This window comes from Chionomys nivalis, chromosome 10 (genome assembly GCF_950005125.1).
Source record: "Chionomys nivalis chromosome 10, mChiNiv1.1, whole genome shotgun sequence".
In the NCBI taxonomy this organism is placed as follows: Eukaryota; Metazoa; Chordata; class Mammalia; order Rodentia; family Cricetidae; genus Chionomys; species Chionomys nivalis.
The window spans coordinates 42,862,711-42,884,854 of NC_080095.1; the positions used below are offsets into that span (position 1 = coordinate 42,862,711).

The window sequence follows — 22,144 nt, forward strand, 5'->3', positions numbered from 1 at the left end:
TCTGGTAAGGCAACTTGTAGCCTATCAATTTCAGTGCTTTAATTCAGGGTGTTTTTAAAGAGGTGGAAAATTAGTACGCTGTATTTATTTTGAAAATTTTCTCACAAGAAGTTATTTAAACTTTTAGTGTTCCTAAAGTCAAGTGATAGAAATAAAGTAAAAAACAAACATAAAAGGAGGCACACATTCATACACATGCATGAAGACTCATACACATATGCACACAGACACACATGCACACAAAGACAGATACACACACACACACACACACACAGGTGGGCACAAACACCCAAGTTAAGAAAAATGCAAATCAAGTTCTTTAGCTTCTTGGGTCTAACTGAATGGAAGGCTCAAGGTCCATCAAAATCAGCACAAATCCAGAACTTAGTGGTTATGATGAAAAACAGAAAAAATTCAGATGTGCAATCATAAAAGCATGGATTACCACACACCCTTTCTTAAAAACACTGGCTTTGCTGGGTCTTGTGAGACACGTTTAATCCCAACAGGGACACAGAGGCCATGGGACTCTGAAGATTCCAAACCAGTCTGGTCTAGATAACAAGATCCAGGGCAGCCAGGGCTAGACAGTGATACTCGGTAAAACAAAACAAACCCACAATAACAGAAACAAAAAATTCTCTTCACCTATAAAGGACTAAGCTTGGCCAATGAGGGGGTCTGGTTTTGCCCTTCGGCCTGATAAGTCTCTTCATCTAGGACCGAGCTCCATAGTCTCAATGTGACCTTCAGAAAATCTGGAAACTTCTGTCAACTCTACCTGACTGCAGAGCTGAGTGTCTTAAGAGCCGTGCAAACCCATGCATGTGCATGAATATGCAACAGTCCTAAACCATAAACTATGAATGCCAGTTATTAGTGTAACAAGAAATAGTAAGACCTGCGTGGGGTGGGGTGTATCATTATTTTTTTCCATGGGTATATTCTGATTGAGTTCTCTAGATACTAGACAATTTAAATCACTGCTCAGAAGCAAAGCACAAGTTTGAAAGGCTAGGAAGAGGAAGGTAGGGGAGTCGTGAGTACTTACCTAGCTCCGAGCTTCATCTTTGGTACACATATACTATTAGCATAGCAAAAATGAATGAATGAATGGATGCATACATGAATCAATGACTATAAATGTACATAAGCCTTTGTGTGTGCATGTGTGTGTGCGTACGTATGTATGCATGTGTGTGCATGTGCCTGTGTGTTTCTTTCCAAAGAAAGCCCTCGGTGCTCAGGTCTGAGGCACACACCCTTACCTTGACATAGTACGTGGTAAGTACTCTGCGGAGATCAAAGACTTGAAGCATGGAAGCAGCACTGTTGTCAGTGATGCTGTAGCCCTCCAGAATATACTTAGTGACAACCACTTCCCAAGCCAGCCAGCGCTGGCCAAATGCAGCATTAAAGGACAGCACATGAGGAACGTGGCCAGGCTCACAGCAGCAAAATCCTTCATCTTCTTCCACACCTTCTGTGATGGCTTCCACTTCTCGCTGTTGACAATAGGTACCTTAAAAAAAGACAAGACCATTACAGACAAAGGTAAAGAAATAAAATAGCAACTGGGAAAATGAATGCCTACCGAGCACCAACAATTTAGAAAAGATGCCTCTTCCGGCAATTCAGGGTATATGACTGATTTGCCTTAGGGTAGTCACCACCAAACCGCAGCGAACTCCAGAGCCCAGGTGACTCTGTCGTCTGCAGAAGCACCACTCACTTTAGCCATGAAGGCCTGGGATTTGTGCTATGAAGTAGTGCTTTAGTTTCCACTAATGATTCTCCACAACTTTTTAATGGGTATTATAACTGCATTAACATCAAGCAAAGGCCAATGAGCAGATGCTCCTCCCCTAAAGATGTGCACTCATCACCAGTGAACAGCGGACGGATGCTGCCCTGCCAGGATGGCTCTTCCCACTTAGAGGAGCTCCATGGAAACAGACACAGCAGAGCACAGTTTGTTCATCTCCTGGGCACTTCCCAGGCCAATCACCTTGACAAGAGAAACTATCCTCTGATTGGCTCTTTTCCCAAGAAAATGCTTCCTTGTTTTCCTTACAAACTAAAAACACCAGAGACCTTCTTAGAAACTATACTAAAGCTCTCCAGATGCACAAGTCTAAATAATTCTCATTAGAAATATATTCAAAAACAAAACCTGAAATCTCCATAAAACAAACTTCATGTGTACCACTCATGTAGATAAACTAGTTATTTTTGCAGGATCTGAGAGCCCAAGTTGGTATTTTTCTGAATGTATGATTTTCTATGGAGAAAGAACTGATTGGTTTGTCAGCACATAGAATTACAGAGGGCTGGTGGGGGGGCAATGAGGAATAACTTTGATCGGATTGAAGGTTTTACTTTGAAGTAATGATATTGTTTTGGAACTAGAGATGGTGGCTGCACACTGTGAATGTACACTAAAGGTCATCACTTCTTTTTTTTTAAACAGTTGTTTTTAGGTTATGTAATTTCATTTTAATTGAGAAGGCTATAGAGGGTCATGCGTAGCAGCACACAATTCAATCCCAGCACTGAGGAGGCAGAGGCAGGTGGAGCTCTATGAATCTGAGGCCAGCCTGTGTACACAGTGACTTCCAGGACAGCCAGGGCTACACAACAGCCTGTCTTGGAAACAACACCAGCACTGACAGACTGTTGAAGATGATGGTAGGCACTTTACGATGGCTCAGTTAACTATTTTCTGGTTCACAAAAACTCAGTGTTCTATCTACACCTTTATCCTTGAACAGACATGTACAATTGGTGACAAGGGGCCTGGCAAGTGAAGAACAAGCAAGGAGGCAGCACCTGCAGGCGAGCTGGCCGATCTCCCACAGCACCAACATCACTCTTCTTTCAATGAGACTTGGGTGGAGGGGTCCAATACCGTGTTACAATCCCAGGGATCTATTTTCTAACTTTTCCCCCAAGATTTACGTATAATTTGATGTATACACGTGTGTCCCTGAGTACATGTACTCACACATATGCAAGTGCCCTTGGAAGCCAGGAGAGGGTGTCAGATCCCCTGGAATCGGAGTCGTTAGCCACCTGATCTAAACCTCAGCCTGGATGAGCAGCAAATGCCCTTGCAGCTAAGCCATCCCCCAGCGGCCAATTCTGAACTTCTCATTTGGGATTTAAACATACAAAACTTAGGCACTCTCTGAAAGTAAAGGGGCAATGGACATCTTACCTCTAAATTCAAGTCCCCGCAGCTGGAAAGTGACCAGGCCGTTGCCTATCTCTACCAGATGCACTAATGCATTGAGATAGTCAGAGGCAAGGATGAAACAGTCCCCGGTGCTGTAGTTCCCCCACCTCCCTAACAGCAAATCCCCACAAAGACTGTGCTGCAGGGATCTGGTTAGATGCTCGTAGAAGATGGAATTCAGATTGTTGTCATCTGACCCTGTAAGAAAAGATTTCAAGAAAAGTTGATTTCACTTTAAATACCTGTTGTATTGATGAACAAGATCATTAAAAATACTGAAACTAGCTAGTCAATGTAGCTGCAATCCCAGCACTCAAGAGAGGGAGGCAGGAAGACTGTCACAAATTTGGGGCCAGCCTGGGATACCGAGTGAGACAAAATAAATGAACAATCTAAAACTAAATTCCTCTTATGGCTGTGTTTACATTTCTTTCACAAGAAAAAGAAAGATGCATGCCATACCCCTACAGTTTGTACACAAAAACAAAGCGGTGTTATGGTTTGGGCGTACCATGTCCCACAAAAGGCTCATGCCTAGCCATCTGACATCAGTGGGAGGTGGTGCTAAGCAGAAGGAAGTACGGCAGCTCTACCAGAGGCTGTGCCAGCTTCCAGAAGCCAGATTAGTGCCTAGCCCAATCATCATCACAGAGGCCTCCACAGCAGCTGATGGGAGCAGATGCAAAGACCAGAGCCAAACATTAGGCAGAGAGCCCAAACTGGAGATCTCGAGTGGGTACCTCCCCTTGGAGCTCAGGGACTCCGCAGAAGAAGGGGAGGAGGAATTGTAAGAAAGAGACAGGCAGAGGAAACCAGGAGAACAAGGCACACAGAATCAAATAAGTAGGGCTCATGAGGCTCACAGGGACTGAATTGACAATCATGGAGCCTGCATGGACGGTCTGGGCTAGGTTCTCTGCACATACCTTGCGGGTTGTGTAGTTTGGTGTTCTTGTGGGACTCCCTGCAATGGGAGTGTGTGTTGGAGGGTGTCTCTGACTCTTAGGCCTGCACATGGAGTCCTCTCCGTCCTACTGGGTTGCCTCATTCATTCTCTCTTGATAAGAGGGTTTGTGCCTAGTCTTTACTGTAACTTCTTATGCTGTGTTCAGCTTAGATCTTGGGGAGATGCTGTAAGAGGCCACTAGTGTGTTCCCGGCTGCCCAGATTCCCAAAATAAGCACACAGAAACTGTATTAATTAAATCACTGCTTGGCCATTACTTAAACGTATTGCCAGCTAGTGCTTACATCTAGAAATAACCCATCTCCATTATTTTATATTTTACCATGAGGCTCGTGGCCTACTGGCAAAGTTTCAACATATCTGTCTCTGGCGGCTCCATGGCTTCTTCTGACTTCGCCCTCTTTCTCCCAGCATTCACCCTAACTTTCCCTGCCTAACTAAGTTCTACCTTGCTATAGGTCAAGTCAGTTTCTTCATTCATTAACCAATAAAAGCAACACATAGACAGAAGGACCTCCCACACCAGGGAGGTCTGCTCCTTTCTGAAGGGAAACAGAAAAGAAGTGTATCTGGGGGGTGAGGTGAGGGGACTAGAAGAGTGGAGGGAGGGGAAACTCTGGGATGTATTCAAAACACAAAAAATAAAATAAATAAAAATAAAAAAGGAAGCATGGCATGGGGACAAGGCTGTGAGAGTGACTGGCACCCTGGCAAGAGCAACTCCACTGTCACATGCTCCTGGTCTTGAGGTTCCGCCTCAACACAAGCCTACAGCACATAGCTCAATGGTGCCAGGCAACCACAAACTTCCACCTCTGAAACTGTGAACAGAATACATCCACCCTTCTTTGAAGCTGCTTATCTTGGGTATTTTATCACAGCAGTGGAAACCTCATCAACACACATAAGATAATGCGCAACTTTTCAGAATCCAGGGTTAAAGTCAAGGGGCTGGATCTGAGTTTCAGCTGCTGACAAGCCCCTGTCAATGCCAGGTCTGTCTCTCTCTCTCTCTCTCTCTCTCTCTCACACACACACACACACACACACACACTCACGCACACACACTCATGCGTACTTAGAAAGTAAACCCTAAAGAGTTAGAAGTCCTAACACCCCTCTAAGGGTTCCAGTTTGTGCAGTTCAGGGATCCGATTGGATGCACCCTTTGGCATTATTTATGATTCAAGGACTGTTATTGTCATTTAATGAAATACACCTTTCCATTAAAATATACAGGATACAGAATCCAAGAAACAAAAAGATGATCTGATAAAGGAAGTTGGTAAGATTATGTAAGATTTTTAACAAAAACAAAACTAAACAAAGAGAAATGAGTCAAAACCCAAACACTGTGAAGGCTCCTGTGCAGCAGACACAGCAGCACCTGAAGAGCTGGACACGAGGTCACACTGAAGAAAAGCACAAGCAAAACCACCATGGATTCACAACAGCCCCAACCACCTTTGCCGGCATCCTACCCACAGCAGCAACCCCTGGGCTGTAGTCTAAGTATCGGAGAAGAGCAAATATTCAAGGCTTGGAAATTTTTTTAAACTCACACTAACTAGCCGGGCGGTGGTGGCGCACGCCTTTAATCCCAGCACTTGGGAGGCAGAGGCAGGCGGATCTTTGTGAGTTCGAGGCCAGCCTGGTCTACAAGAGCTAGTTCCAGGACAGGAACCAAAAGCTACGGAGAAACCCTGCCTCGAAAAATCAAAAAAACAACAACAAAAACAAACAAACAAAAAAACCTCACACTAACTATACATTAAGAGAATGAGGGGGACATGAGAGTCTAATTGCATCCAGTTATGTGTCTGGCCATAAAAAAGGTGTGTGATTTCTTCCTAAGGATGGTGTTGCCAGCATCTGAGAATTCTAAGCCCGTGTGAACACACGCTAGAAATGGTTTTTCTCCTCCATGAGATTGTAAGTGAGCAATGCCAAGTAAGGGGCTCTTCCTAGTTTAATTTTATAACTGAAAATCAATTTGATTCTTAGAGTTTGGTTTCTTAGATGGGCAGAGCATTTGAAGAAATTTATGCATTAAATGGAAACATATTCCAGTCTATTTGGGAGCAATGATAAATAGTTTCCTGACTAACTCATTAGTTTCATATAGTTGGAGCCGCAAGGTTCCCAGGATTTGGTTGATAAAATGAGATTTTCCAAATAAGCTAAGAACCAAAATGATACCACCACCAAAATTCCACCCACTGAATCAGCATCTTGGGTGAGTATTGGAAAATCCCCAGGACATCTATGCACACAATTAATTAAATAAAATTCAATTTTAGTATTTACTTAACACTTGGGAGAAAGGTGTAAGGAAGGACACATGTTGGCAAGCGCATCATTCTTACCCAGTTTTCATCTGACTTCTACTTAGCTTACATAAGGACTATCTTCAAATGGCATATTTAAAATTTTTGTTGTCATTCGTAAGATACACTCTATCAAGAAACAGTATATACACTGGAAATGCTCTAGTTCATATATACTACACTTTGCTAAGGTAAAAAGGAAAAAAATGAAGGATATTTGGTTTTCAAGAAATTAATATTGTAATCCAAGCCTTCAGGAGGCTGAGGCAGGAGGATAGTGAATTAAAGGCAGTCTGTACTACACTGAAAGTCAGGCTGGGCTACACAGAGCTCCTTGTCAAACAGAACAACTTTTAGAGGGTTTATAGTAAGCAGGGAGTGAAGCTATGAACGCTGAGAGGCTGAGTGTGTGAGTGTGTGTGCACGCATGGATACATGTACAGGAACACATAAAGCAAATCCTCTGACTTGCCTCGTTACAGACAGGACTATTACCTGGATTTCTATCAAGCTGAGAAGCCAATCTGGTATTCGAATGGTCCACACGTTTTGTGCTGAAGAAAACAAAATAAAACATTTTTAGTATTTTATACTTTAAAAAAAAAGCAAGAGGAAAAACTACAAGACACAGATAAATTCCATTTCTGTAGGAAAACCTCTGGGGAAAAGCTATGATTAGATAATAACCAACTTGATAGCACAGACTTACAGTTAAAATTTTTATCTTCTTCCTTTGCATCTTCACAACACATAAACACAACAGCTCTCCCCTGTTCGTGTTTCACTAGAGTCTAAAAAGACATCTACGAGTGTACTGCCAACAGAAATGACCAGAAGAAAAGAACACAGACTGCATACAGCTCTCCCAAGTGCACTTCTATGGAAGTCTCTTCCCAGGGAGCGCACACCTAGAAATGCCCAGAGGTCCTGTGGCCCACAATGGAGTCAGCAGACCAAAGGCTCTCCGTTTTCAGAACTATCCTAACACTGAACTGTGCTCGCTGTTTCTCACCACGTGACACTGGCACTGGCAGCATAGAAGCAGGGCCTTCCAAAGTGGTACCTGAGCATGAAGCAAGGCAGGGCCCACACAGTACTCAGCCTTCACTGCCACACATGTTAGGGCAGTTAACTCATCTGTCTAGAAACGTCCCAAAGAAAGAGCAAAGCTCAAAGTTTGAACTCTCAATTCCTTGGTACAGGCCACATAACTATCCTATATGCAAGACAGACAACGCAGCAAGCATTCCACCTGTCCTGAAATGCTGCACTGTCTAGAGGGACTACTACCGGCTCAACTGGTAACTTTCCCCCTAAGGAGCAGTTCCTTCAAGCGGTGAGCAAAGTGTAAGACTACTCAGATGTGCTGCCTTACAGGCATTCCGCAGCACAGAGCAGGCAAGCCCATTACTTTAAGGGAAACGCGGAGGCAGTTCAAAAACAAAAATTAGTTTTGGAAAACTTGTATCCCAGCCATGAGTGTGACAACTTCCTAGAGCAATGCACTTCACGACTCTTCTGAGACTGGTGACACTGTGAATGCCTTTTTAAAGAGACTTGGAGAGCTAGTTCAAGTTACTCAACCATGCCATTTTCAAATGACCAATAAATGCTAGAAATTATGTACAAGCAAAAATCTCATTCAAAGAAAATGAATGGATCAGTCCAGACAAGACACACTTCTAAACGCTCCGAGATTCACTTCAGATTTTACCCTACAACTATTATTTATTTATTTATTTATTTATTTATTATGTATACAATATTCTGCTTGTGTGTATGCCTGCAGGCCAGAAGAGGGCACCAGACCCCATTACAGATGGTTGTGAGCCACCATGTGGTTGCTGGGAATTGAACTCAGGACCTTTGAAAGAGCAGGCAATGCTCTTAACCTCTGAGCCATCTCTCCAGCCCCCACCCCCACAACTATTTTTAAGAAATAATTATTTTCCAGGCAATGATGGCACACGCCTTTAACCCCAGCACTCAGAAGGCAGAGCCAGGTGAATCTCTGGATTTGAGGCTAGCCTGGTCTACAGAATGGGTTCTAGGACAGCCAGGGCTACATAGAAACCCTATTTTGAAAAACAAAATTTAAAAAAACCAAGCAAATAGCCCCCCTCCCCCAAATAAAAATAAACAAAAAACCACACTGCCATTTACTTGTTGAGTTTTGGTGAAAAATCAAAGAAAGACATCTACAACTGTCTTAATACTTCTTTTTCTTGGGGTTAGAGAGATGGCACAGTGGTTAAGAGCATGGGCTGCTCTTGTAGAAAACCTGGGTTGGGTCCCCAGTACCCACATGGTGGCTCACAACTATCCCTAATTTCAGATGCAGGGGGTCCAGTACCCTCTTCTCAGTTTCTCGGGTACCAGTCAATATGCACTGCCATGCATACACGCAGACAAAACACTCAGAACATTTAAAAAAGTCTTTTTCAACTGTGCATCTGTGAGGACAAATTTTCTTTCTTCATTTCAATCAAATGACATACTGCAAGAGAGTAGATGCAAAAGTGTGGATCTAACCTGTCTTTTAGCAAGCAAGACATTAAAAGGTTTGCCAAACTGGAAACAATGCAATCTTATTAAAATTTTGGTAGGCAGAAAATACTCTTAGTTTAAAATGATATTTATGTTAATATGGGTTATGCTTTAAAAAAAAAAAAAAAAAAAAGACAGGGTCTTGTCAGGTAGACCAAGCAGGCTTCAAATTTGTAATCCTCATACTTCAGTTTCTGAGTTCCGGAATTATAAACATAGTGGCTATTTTCTATTTTTAAATAAATAAACACTTGCATTTTAAAAGAGGTTCTTTGAAAATATTATTGAATAAAACTTCTATTTAAATACGATGACATCTTGAATATTTTTATGGGTACCAAAATATTGCTACAAACTGTTAAGAACTGATATCACAGAATATAACTTCTGGCTAGAACTTGGCCTAGAATAGGATATAGAAAGTAATGAAAATTCACCAAAATGGTGACCACCACCTGTAGTGTTAGGAGAGGGCCAGAGCAGAAATGTCAAGTGTACAAGTTGGCTCACTGTACCACTCCTGAGACCACCATCTTCCCAAGTAAAAATGCCATTGCATGGCAGTGCAGAGAGGCATCATGAAACGGCGAGAGCTACACACGCAAACATGCTGTGTCTAGACCAACATGTTATTACATGTCCAAATGTTCTTGTTCCCTTACTGAGAATGCCTCTTTCAGCAACTTTCCTTAAATAAGAGCAGATGTGGACAGACTCTGGGCAAGGACTATCCTAAGCAGCAGATTAAACAGTCTATTGAGCAAAGTCTGCACGGGAAACTGTTGGAACGAAGTTATCAGAAACTTTTTTTCCTGAAGAGGCAAAGGAATCTATAAGTGAGCTCTAGAAATGCATTTCTAAGAGATTTCTAACTATGTTATAGCTCACCATAGCTGGTACAACGGTGTAATGCTGTATACCACACGTCACAGTGTTACTGACAGGGACTAATTCCAAGACGTCATTGAAGAAAATGCACAAGAGTATAGTTAGGACTATACTTTTAAGAATCACATAAAAAGATGAGAAAATAAAGATCAATTTCCTCAATACTATATAATCTTCAAATTTTAAAACAATTGTATTGGGCAACTTCTAACCCAGAACTTGGAAGGCAGAGGCCAGTGGGTCTCTGTGAGTTCTGAGGTCAGCCTGGTCTACAGAATGAGTTCCAGGACAGCTAGGGCTGCTATGCAGAGAAAAACAAAACCAAGGACAAACCAACCAAACAAAACAACCAAACAAAAAATTGTAAATTTTTAGCAAAAAAGTATTTTATCACCACGAATTATAATCAAAACCAATTTTTCCGAACGATGCGTCCTCCGTGTAAGGAGAACAGAAACTAGGTCGTGTGTGTCCCATTTACTCACTTGTAGTCTCGCTCCCAGAACTTCACGGGCCTCACGTAGGAGGTGATAAAGATGGCACTACCTAGGAAGGGGTTTAGCGGCGTGGAGAAGAAGGCTGACACCACTGCCTGAACAAACAGCATAGCTGAGTCTATGGGGAATGGTTAAGGAACAAACACAGCAAACAGGAAAAAATAAAAGAGGGAAAAAGCCCACATGTCAATCTTGGGATGAAATACCCAAATCTAACTTTATGAAGGTCAAAACCAGAATTTGGGGCCAAATGAGATCACTGCACTTGCTGCCAGGCCTCAGCATGCATGCTGGAGGAAGAGAACTGACTCTCCCCAGGTGTCTGTTGACCTCTACATGCGACACACACACGTGCGCACACGCACACACACACATACACACACGCGCGTGCGCATGCAAATAAATAAATACATGTAATGAATATTTTTTAAGAAACTGCAAACCTCGAAAGGCTGCACTCAGACACAGCCTGAGTAATCAGTCATCAGTTAGTTTAAAGTGCTTCTGAGGCAGGAGGAGGAGGGAAATTTCACCCAGAAATTTAATTATGATTGCTATGAAAAATGTTCTATTCGTTTATTCCAAGTACATTAAAAGTTCCTAGACTTTAATGACATTCATAGCTTACACTTTAAATACAAAATTTAAAAATGGCATTACTTATTACAAATCCTTAATCTTTCCTCATGTTTGGCCGATCTGTGGGTTGCACAACCTAAACCAGGACAGGCGGTTCACCACAGCCTGTGAAGTTTGCAGCTTGTCATGATCCCTGGCATGTGTGCTAAGAGACGGACTGCAGACTGATGCTCTCATCAAGGATATGACTAGCCATGCTCACACACTGTAGTGAAGGATACGGGGCACCGCAAAGGGCTGGGCAAAAGCATGGAATGCAGAGCCCCACGTGATCTGCCAGGGCGCAACATAGGTGTACACGAACTGCAGTTTATAGAGGAGCTCCCAGAGCTGTGGGAAGAGAGGAAAAGCTGTCAGCGAAATAGTAAGCAGGCACTTCAACCAGAGAACAGAAGGTCTATAAGATGTGTCTTCTTCCTATCATGGAAATGACCCGAAATTATTTTCCAATAGCATAATAAGACAAGATTTATCAACTGCCAAAACACTGGCATTATTTTAATATAAACATGTTGTTTTTTTTAAATGTAAAGATACAGACTGGTGGACTTATCTGCCCTCTTCTGGCCAGTCACGGTATTGTTACTACTGTAAGCAAATAAGGGCAGAGGCAACAAAACTGCTGTCCTTGAGCAGAAACTCTAGGTGTCTCTAATACGTGCATGTATTTTATTCCCTTGAACTGGAGTAAATATGTTCCAAATGTAAAGTCACAAGGAGCCAGGAAACAACCCCTTTAACACAGTAGCCACTGTTTATTGGACAGCAATCTTCTGAACCCCAACTGCTACAGGTGGAGACAGACCACATGTAAGTCCCATTTGACTTTGGTTCTTATGAACCACAGTGACAAGCACTGCTTCCTGGCAAAGTAACTGGTGACTGAAGAGGAGCAGTACTTAAGAGCCAGCAGGGCAACTGAAACAGCAGCACAGACCTCAGCAAGCATTCACTTAGCAGCGTCTCTGAAGGATTACCTTGCTGAACAGGATGGACATAAAGAAGAGGTCCAGCAGCATTGTCTCTGAGAAGGCTTCATAGTCAAACTTGAAAAAGAGCACAGTAAAGATGACCGTGATGTACTGGTACGTGGGGCTGCTGAAGGAGGACCGCAGCAGCTTCAGGCCAGCGATGGTGATCATCAAAGCTCCCAACCTGTCACGGACAGAGAGAGACGTGGTCCGTCAGCTTGCGGCTGAAAACACCCAGCTTCCTCCAACCCTAAAGTTACCACATACTCACTAAGCTTATGATACAGAACAAATTTAAAACCTCTGGTATTGATTTATAAGAGCCAGGTGGGTGTGAATACCCATAATCCCAGAACTTAGGAGATCACAAGTTCAGTGTCAACTCTTTTGTCCAGGTAGGTAGGTAGGTAGGTAGGTAGGTAGGTAGGTAGGTAGATAGATAGATAGATAGATAGATAGATAGATAGATAGATAGATAGATAGACAGATAGATGCCAATGACTTCCATGGCATTTATTCCATGATAAGCATATCACATCCTGAAAGGCACTAACATAATATTATTTTTATTAGTATTCTTTTTTATACTATGATCTTTATTCTCTACGTAAATAAGCATGTTTAAAAATAAAAAGGTATAGTTCTGAAACCTAGCTCTCTAGTTTAATTTTTATCACTTTAACAACAGCTGCATTCATTACATGAAAAACATGTACTAGCATGCCATACCATGGAGCTAAACTATGATTACAGGATAATCATGTAGACAAAGACCACCTACACAGTCTGATTTACACAGTACACAACAACCACCCCCCAAACTTGCCATCTAATAGTAAAAACTAGCTTTATTTTTAATTTCTTAAATTACATTTTTTCCCATTATTTTGCATAAGTGCATGCATGCGCACTTGACACAGCTTGTGTGGAGGGCAGAAGACAACTTGCTGAAGCTGGTTCTCTTCCTCCACTATGTGGGTCCAGGGACTGGACTTGGCTCATAAAGCTTGGCAGCAGGACCTTCCCACTGAGCCATCCAGCCAGCCCCCAAACTAACTTTACTTATCAAGTGTCCTCTTCTAAAAATACTGACTGACAGTAAGAAGTTAAGAACAGTAAAAACGGTGATATTCAAAAAAGTGAAGACAAAAAAATTTTCACCTGAGCCTTTTATCTGTCGATGCTGTGTGCCAGAGACACCATGTTTAGTGGTCTTGACCAAGGACTCAAGGCTGCTTTACCAAGTGTAAGGCATTGCTTATTACTGCTCGAATCTAACGACACAGATCAGAGGACTATACTTACTCTGCATCCAGTTTCTTTGGGCTGGCAATCGTCTCTGCACTGCTGCTAAGTTCATTGAGGACAATCAGTGGATAGATGATATTCTTCTCCACAAAAAGAAGCCACACGTGGAGTTTTTCAAACCACATCATAGTGGCTGCATCTGATGAGGCAACAAGTCCAGAGATCACAATTTACACAATGATCAAAGCAGCTGGGCGTGCGGTGAGAAGGATGAACTTGACTTAGATTTAGTTCAACAGTCAATTTCTAATTGCTCTGAAATACCCCACGCCCCAGGCCCCCAACACACAAATTTCCAACCTAGACACGACTCACACTTAAGTAAGTTTCCTTGTATAAGCTGTCTGTGTGGAGCTGTGGGTCAGGCCACGGGAGGCGAATGCTCACCACGGACTGCATCTCCAGTGAAACTTCCCATTTTAGCTATGATTTCTCTCATTTTCTCTATTTGTATATAGAAAAAGTTATTAAAGATTCTTGGGCTGTGTCTCACCTCTGAATAAATAAGATCTTTAAAGTATCTGGTTTTAAAATAATAAGGTATATGCTACAGATATACATATGTATGATTTAGATCCACCCAGTTTATTAAAGTCATTCTCATCACCAGCAGCATACGAAGATTAACTTAGCACCTCTCTCTGGCTTTCTGAAAACAGTATGGCAGGCAGTTAGGAAGCCTTTACTTTGAATAGCAGTACAAGTAAAAATACCTTTACTGTAATTTAGTACTTTCACTAAGTCAAAATTGTTGTGGTGATTCAAAATCTGAAAAAATTTTAGACTTATTAAAGAAATGCACAACCAGTAAAACTACTGACTTTAAAAGCAAAATAGATCTATTTGATACTATTTATTTGTAATAGGGATAGAAATAGTTCATCATAAAAAAAGAAAGCCCTTCATTCTGCGCTACTCTCCTGATGCCAGGAGCAGGCTCGTCCCAGTCTTAAAGTCTCATACAACGTTCTCTTGTTAAAAGGACAACTGGGCTGGAGAGACGGCTCAACAGTTAAGAGCACCGGCTGCTCCTTCAGAGGTTGAGTTCAAGACTCAGCACCACATGGTAGCTCACAGCCATCTGCGGTGGGATCTGATGCCCTCTGCTGGCCGCAGGCAGACATGCAGGGCACTCACACATTTAAAGACAAAAGCGAATGACTTGCAAAGGCTCTCCACAGCGCCCTGCTGTCAGTATTTGGCTGTCTCTCCAGGGTCAGAGGGTGGTCAGCACCGAGGCACCACGCTGCTTCACTAAGAGGCCCATCGTGAGGATCGAAAGTCAACTTTGTTCTACAGTTTCAAAGGTTTCGGTGTTCTTCAAAAATATCAAATCGCCGGGCGGTGGTGGCGCACGCCTTTAATCCCAGCACTCGGGAGGCAGAGGCAGGCGGATCTCTGTGAGTTCGAGGCCAGCCTGGTCTACAAAGGGAGTTCCAGGACAGGCTCCAAAGCTACAGAGAAACCCTGTCTCGAAAAACCAAAAAAAAAAAAAAAATATCAACTCATCTTAAATGTCTGGGTGAGTCCCCTTCTTGACAGCAGTTCACTGGGCTGACTTAGTTGCTGTGCGCAGGCCCGCACCACACAGGGCTGATGCACAAGGACAGTTTACAGTGGCAAGGGAGAAGCTGCTAAACGGACAGGCCTTCTATCTCCTTTTTAGTTATTTTATACCTTATCCCAAAACGAGCAGCCACCGCAGAAAGACTGCTATTGCCATTCTTAAGGAGGACAGAGTCTCTAGTGGAATAATGGACAAAGGCCTTCTTCCTTCCACAGTTTAAGTTAAAGCCTTTCAAACAGAGGACTGGAGGCGGGGAGGGGTGGGCTGTCTGTATATACATTAGGGACTGCTAGAGAGAGAAGTCACGCGGAAGACACCTCAGCGACAGGGCTGAGAACAGTCAGAGCACTACGTCTATGCTGAGAAGGTGCTCTTTCAGCTGAAGACGGTGCCCTACAGGAGACGACGGCTCACCAAAGTGTGGCTCAATGGCACCTGTCTAATTCACCTGCCGGCACGGTGAAGTGAGCCACGAGACCAAGGGTGTTAAGCAACTACTTACTTCGAACTTCATACTGATTGTGCTCGGCTGTCTTCAGCAGAGGGCGGGAGAAGCAGTGCCACGGCAGCTGTTTCCTCACCTGGGGCAACACGTAATGGGTGACAAAGCCCACAGAGCCGACCAGTGCATAGAGCACATACTTGAGAGCAGGCTGAAACAAAGAGTTCAGGGTGTTAGGAGCCCTCCAGGCTCACTGCAGAGTTCTCGGGTCGCTGGTTGTTTTCTCATTCGATAACGGAGAACAGCTCTTGGAATCTAAAAACTACAGCTTAACATTTCTGTACCTGTAGCTTTCTCTGTCCAAATGAGCCACAGAATGTCAGCTGACTCTAATGCACATCTGAAATATGGTAATTATTTTGGTGTCTGACACTAGAGTCAATGAAAGAGACTAGAAGTGTTGCTTCCTGCTTTAAGAATGTTCTGTGGCCGGGCGGTGGTGGCGCACGCCTTTAATCCCAGCACTCAGCAGGCAGAGGCAGGCGGATCTCTGTGAGTTCGAGACCAGCCTGGTCTACAGAGCTAGTTCCAGGACAGGAACCAAAAAGCTACGGAGAAACCCTGTCTAGAAAATACAAAAAAAAAAAAAAAAAAGAATGTCCTGTAATGTCCTGTGTGACTATCTGAGCAAGGGATTCAACTGTCAAACTAGGAGAGATAAGGGACTAAGCTAAGTCCGAGAGAGGAACAGAAAGAAAGGGCTTTATCTTTTGTCTTATCTTTTGTATCTGCATTCTGTGCTGTCAAAGGCAGGTGCCCCCCACAACTAGATTCACAGAAGGAGGAATTAACACCCTTTTTTCTAATATTAAAACCAAGTCATATATATTTAGAAAACCTGAGGTCTCCTAAACATGAAGGAGTGTCCAGCTGCACTTTGAGGGAGTTCAGGAATTTGTAGTTCAAACTGGAGAGTAGAAAACCAAGCAAACATATTTAACAATATTAAATAACTGTCCAGGAAGAATAACAGCGACTGACCTCCCACATAAAAGAGCCAACACTGAACAGAACACACGGCCCAGTGGTCTGTATTAGGTTAAGATCTACAGAAATAAGCCTGTGCCCAGAGGATAGGGAACCAAGGAAGGGGCTGTGCCTGCCCTGCTCATGGCTCCCATGAACCTAGGGAAAGTGCAGAGGAGATCCTTGAGATCTGCAGACAGCCCTTCAAGTATACATGGGAATGGGAATCCCCACACACAAGGAAGCTATGAGGAATCGTAGGAGGGCATCGAGCAAGAAAGCATACTATCACATGGTTGGAAAAGTGCCACCCTCACAAGCCTGGGAAATGTTAAGGAACACATGCACCAAGCAGAGACCTAAAGGCTGCCTACCCTTAGTGATGGGAAACACACGGTCTAGCAAAAGCTGGCCCCATCCCACCTCAGAAACTGTTTTAACAAAAGCAAGCCCTAGGGGATCGAATGCTAACAAGTACCTAACGGTATCTAGGGACAACGTTCAAGTACTTTTGGAAACACAAAATTTAACACCCAACAGGGTAAAATTTACACTGTTGGCATCCACTCAGAAATTCCCATATGGCTCTCTGAATGAATTTGAGACCTGCTCCATAGAGAATGTGGTGGGACCAATGTCTGGTACTGTAAGACTGGTAACAACTCACATCTGGGGACGTGGCAGGCTCATGCAGGGAATGTATTTCTGATGGTTAACTACACTGAAACAGGAGCAAACTGCCTTCTAAATGCCCGTGTTTATACCTATACACAAAAGCAGCTCCCAGCCTTAGCTAGGGAAACCTATTCTTACGACGAACAGTGTGAGCACAGACTCTGCTCCAAATGCAGAGAACAAGCCGGAGACGTGGGCCCAACTCTAAACCGGTAACTTCACAGTTCCTATCTACAGCTCAGGGAACACTGTGGCAGGAGAGTGGAAGGAAGAGCTGGAAATAGGAAGGGTGCAGAGACATGATCCATCAGACCTGAGAGAACTGCACACAGCTCACCTCAGACTACTGCAGTAAGGAAATGAACACGCATACAAGTCACCTCAGACGACTGCACACGGCTCACCTCAGACTACTGCAGTAAGGAAATGAACATGCATACAAGTCACCTCAGATGACTGTACACGGCTCACCTCAGACTACTGCAGTAAGGAAATGAACACTGTATACAAGTCACCTCAGACGACTGCACACGGCTCACCTCAGACTACTGCAGTAAGGAAATGAACATGCATACAAGTCACCTCAGATGACTGTACACGGCTCACCTCAGACTAATGCGGTAACAGGAAAAGCTCCTAAGCCACTCACAAAGATTTATAGCCCAGGGAGAACACAATAAAATACTTAAACAAAAACTCATATATTCCCAGAGGCACCCGCTGTGTATGCTGGCACTGGGTTCACAGAAGTCAGGTTCTCCTAACAGTCAGCTAGGGATGGGGGAGGACTGGGTCCCTACCTTGCTGAACTGTGGCACCCAACAGATGCCAGAATAGAGGGGGCACAGGATTCAGTTGTGTACCCTTGATAAGCCCACCAGGTTCTCCTAATTAGTTCCAAACTCAGGTTCTGGTTCGATTACACAGGACACTAAACAAAATCAATACTGAGAAGGGGAAAGAGATTTGGGGGAGGGCTGGGAGAGAGATGGGGTGTGTGACAAGAATACACAGTATATGTATATAAAAATATAAGGGAACAAACTTACTACTACTAAAATCATTCACCCAAAACAAAACAAAAAAACTGAAGAACTCAAGGACTTCAGTGCCACAGCGTCACACAGCAGTTAGGTCACTTTCTATCAACTCCAACAAGAGGATTCCTTACCTGTAGTGCTGTGAACACCGTGCTGACATGGATAGCAAAATACAGCACGCCAATAATGACACACACTACCAGGTCGGACTGCAGACGCTCACTCTGTGGGGCAGAAGGCAATCATGAAACAATTACACACTTCTTTGTTTTTAAGACAGGGTCTTATGCAATCCAGGCTGGCTCCAACTCATTAGCAGCTGAGCATGACCCTGAATGCCTGAGCCTCCTGACTCCACCTCCCAAGCATTTCTAGGTATTTCTTGTATAAAATAATTATGTAGAATAAATCTTGTTTCCTTCCTCAATGTTCTCGTATTTGGGGTTTCCTCAGAGCTTAGCACTGTATGTCAGGAAACAAAAACACTTGCCTACTTTTTAATGCTGTAAACGGAGAGTTTTTTAGGAGACTGTCCCTCATGGGTCAGTACACTTTGCTTTTCTATTGACAAAAAGAGCTGATCTTCTGAGGCACCAACACTGACTGCATGCACACTCCCTATCTTCCATAGGATGGGTTCTTCCAGTGGCTTTCAGGGCTGAGAATCCCTTATTTAAACTTAGGACCAAACGTGGTTTTGATTCTGGCTTCCATTCAGCTTCCAGCACTTGTTGGATTCTGCCAGTTGAGGATCCCTGAACTGAAAAATCTGAAATCAGAAATGTTCTAAAATCCAAGGTGAGTTTTTTTTGTTGCTGTTGTTTTTTTTCTGAATGATTTGGGAGCATGTCAGGTTTTGGAATTTTAGAAGCATACCCAACTCTGTAGTAAAAACAGGATCCTCTTGCTATCCCTGGCCACCTACTGATCAGTAGACATATAAGCTGCATTTGACATTCCACTATGCTTACCATGAACACAGAAACTAAACTCAGAGAATGTGCTTCAATTTCATCTTGAGATAGTTTGTTACTTCTAATTTTCTAGAAAGCTGTGAGTAGTCATATTACTGAAATAAATGCTATGTCCAATTAATGCCAGGGTAAGTTCAACATTCAGACATAAATCATCTAAAAGGAGGAAATGGAGACATAGTTTTGGTAGTAGAGTATTTTCCTTGCAAGCAAGACTCTGGGTTCAATCTCCAGCACAACAAAAGAAAAACAATCTAAAATAAAATAGAAAACAGTGTTTTGCCCTACCTAATAGACAGGAACCTCTAGAATTCACTTTTTAAGGGAACAAAGTGACACTGTAGACCACTAAAATGAACTGAGAAGAATATTCTAACAGGTATATATTAGCAAACTGTTCTTTTCTTTAACCTGGAAACCTCACCTTAAGTTTCCCATGTATTTATGTGTATAGGTGTCTTGCCTGTATGCATGTCTGTCTACAACACGTGAGCAGTGCTTGCAGAAACCAGGTGCTGGGTCTCCTGGAATGGGAGCGGCAAGCAAATGCAAGCTCCCACAAGGGTGGTGAGAGCTGAACCCAGGTTCTCAGCAGAATAACAGTGCTCTCAGCTGCTGAGCCACTTCTCCAGCCCCCAAATACACTTTTTATAGTGCCCTTGAGAAATGAAGCACAAGACAGAGGTGGTTTTTTTTTTAAACCAACAGGAATAATCACAAAATCTAACTTACGTTAAACAGTTTAAACAGCAGTCTGCCCTTACCTGTAGGCAGTAAGTTCCATGACCCTCTCGGACACCTAGAACTACTTAGGGGACTCCACTCTCCAGCTGTACCGATAACCGAGTGTCTACTAAGTAGCTGATGGGTGCTAGCGGTCTGCACAGCAGCCCTTGGACGAGGGTATGCGTCATGTCTGGGTGGAACTGCACAACATTTTATCCTGCTACTCAGAGTGGTGTACAATTTAAAACTTATAAATTCTTTATTTCTGGACTTTTCCAGCTTCTACTTCTGGCCTGGAGTTGACCACCGGTAAGGAAACCATGGAAAGGGAACTGAGGATAAAGAGTTACTGCCTCCTGTATTCAACTTTCAGACCCCTGTGCCCCCGGGAAGGATCAACGAAATGACTTAATTTTGCTCTACATGAAACCTTTTGACATATTCTTCCATACTGGGACCACATGTGAGAACAGGACCTTTCTTATGCAGGCTAACTATATCCTATCCAAAATGTTTAGGACCAGAAGTATGAGAGACTGCTGATGTTTACAGGTTTGGGAGTATTTTATATATAACATGACATACTTTGGGGAGATGAGCCACACATAAAAAATAAATAAATCAGATAAATAGATAGATAGATACATAAATAAGTAAATGAAGTTTATTTTTTCCTGTGGGCCTAACAGGCAGAAGGTCACAGTAAATAGTACTGTAAGTGAACCTATGATTGATCACATCAGACCAAATGTGTAGTTTTCCATGGTGTGATCATGTCAACATTCCAACAGTTTGAGATTCTGATCCAGATTCTTCTGGACTTTTGGGACGGAGGATGCTTAAATAGTATGTTAAAATCTGGACTGAATACAATGAGTGATAGTTAACAGTGCTGCATTTCCTCCGATTACTAAAGACCTTCAAAAGTATTGAGTACTTAACAGTCATTTGCCATAAGTACTATCATCTAAAATGCGACACTTACCACAGAATTGCTAAGCTTTTCTGGCAGTGGGTCTTTCACGTCAGATAGAGGGTCTTCTGGGTTTTTCTCTTCAGTTTTTGGAAAAATCTTGGATTGCATCAAAGAGCTTTATTTGAAAAAAGTAAGAGAATATATTCAATAGAAAATATACACGACGCTTGAAACCTAGCAGTTTAAACAGCGAAGGTGTCTGTGACATAAAATCAAATAACTCAAGTACATTCAATCACTGAGACATGGAAATTTTAAAAAGTTCATTTTGGCATATATAAGGATACAATGAAAATACTGTAATTAAAACTTGGGAAGAAAAACATCACAAAACAAACAAAACCTAAAACAAAGCTACACAGAGAAAGCCTGTCTCAGAAAAAAAACAACAAAAAAACAAAACAAACAACCACCATGGGACTGGAGAGATGGCTCAACAGTTAAGAGCACATTTTACTCTTGTGGAAGCTACACACACACACACACACCACTTGATAGGCACTAGGAAAGGCACTAGCTTTAGGGACTATAGAAATGCCAGCATACTTAAATGTTCAACAATAATGACTGATTTCACTTACAAGAGTACAGAGGGATCACTGCTTTGTCGGCTGAGATGATAGGACACGGCCACTAACAAACCACAAAAAACAGAAAAAAGCACTGGAATGTGCTGTCCATCCCATGAATCCTGAGGGAAAAAACGAGGAAGATAAGATGCTTGTAACTTATGACCTAGCATACAATCCTCTTACATCAATATTTAGAAACAGTAAATCTACAGTTTAAAGTGTTTTAGCTATATATTAATAACTGTACCTTATTCCAGATGAATTTAGAATTTTTTTCACTTGATAAAGGGTCTCAGGTAGCTCAGGCTAGCCTCACATTTGCTATGTAGTTGTAGATAGCTTTGAACTCCTAACCCTGCCTGCCTCTCAAGCACACCACCCCACATTTGTTACTGTTTTCCGGAGACCTGGTATCTAGCTAGATACTAGATTTCTTTTGTCTTAAGAAAGCTTCATCCATTAATCCGTCCGTCCGTCCATCTGTTCGTCCGTCCGTCCATCCATCCATCCATCCATCCATCCATCCATCCATTCATCCATCCACCTACCTATCTATCCATTTATCTCTCAGTATTAAAGTTTTATTCATAATAGGAATATTTTCTCATATCTGTTACTATAATTTCTCACATTCTAAACAGTAGTCATTTTATAGATGATATTGAATTTATTTCCCCCTTTACCCTTAACTGTAAATCAACTCTCAGATCTTTTTAAACAAACAAACAAACAAACCTAGAACACAAACCCTTCATATCCACGTGCTTC

The 22,144-nt window shown here is 42.6% G+C and overlaps 1 protein-coding gene across 5 annotated transcripts in view; it reads right to left on the reverse strand.

Moving 5' to 3' along the window:
- The window catches only part of Pcnx1 (pecanex 1), a 141,058-nt gene that overhangs the window by 17,150 nt on the left and 101,764 nt on the right, over nt 1–22,144 (reverse strand). For all 5 annotated transcript variants that reach the window (XM_057782090.1, XM_057782089.1, XM_057782087.1 and 2 more), the window contains 11 exons: nt 21,386–21,495; nt 20,814–20,919; nt 18,260–18,352; nt 15,448–15,598; nt 13,376–13,517; nt 12,077–12,254; nt 11,321–11,429; nt 10,449–10,578; nt 7,024–7,082; nt 3,218–3,433; nt 1,269–1,522 (listed from right to left, as the gene is read on the reverse strand). In XM_057782090.1, the coding sequence (XP_057638073.1) occupies nt 1,269–1,522; nt 3,218–3,433; nt 7,024–7,082; nt 10,449–10,578; nt 11,321–11,429; nt 12,077–12,254; nt 13,376–13,517; nt 15,448–15,598; nt 18,260–18,352; nt 20,814–20,919; nt 21,386–21,495 (1,548 nt within the window). The remainder of the gene's footprint in view (nt 1–1,268; nt 1,523–3,217; nt 3,434–7,023; nt 7,083–10,448; nt 10,579–11,320; nt 11,430–12,076; nt 12,255–13,375; nt 13,518–15,447; nt 15,599–18,259; nt 18,353–20,813; nt 20,920–21,385; nt 21,496–22,144) is intronic.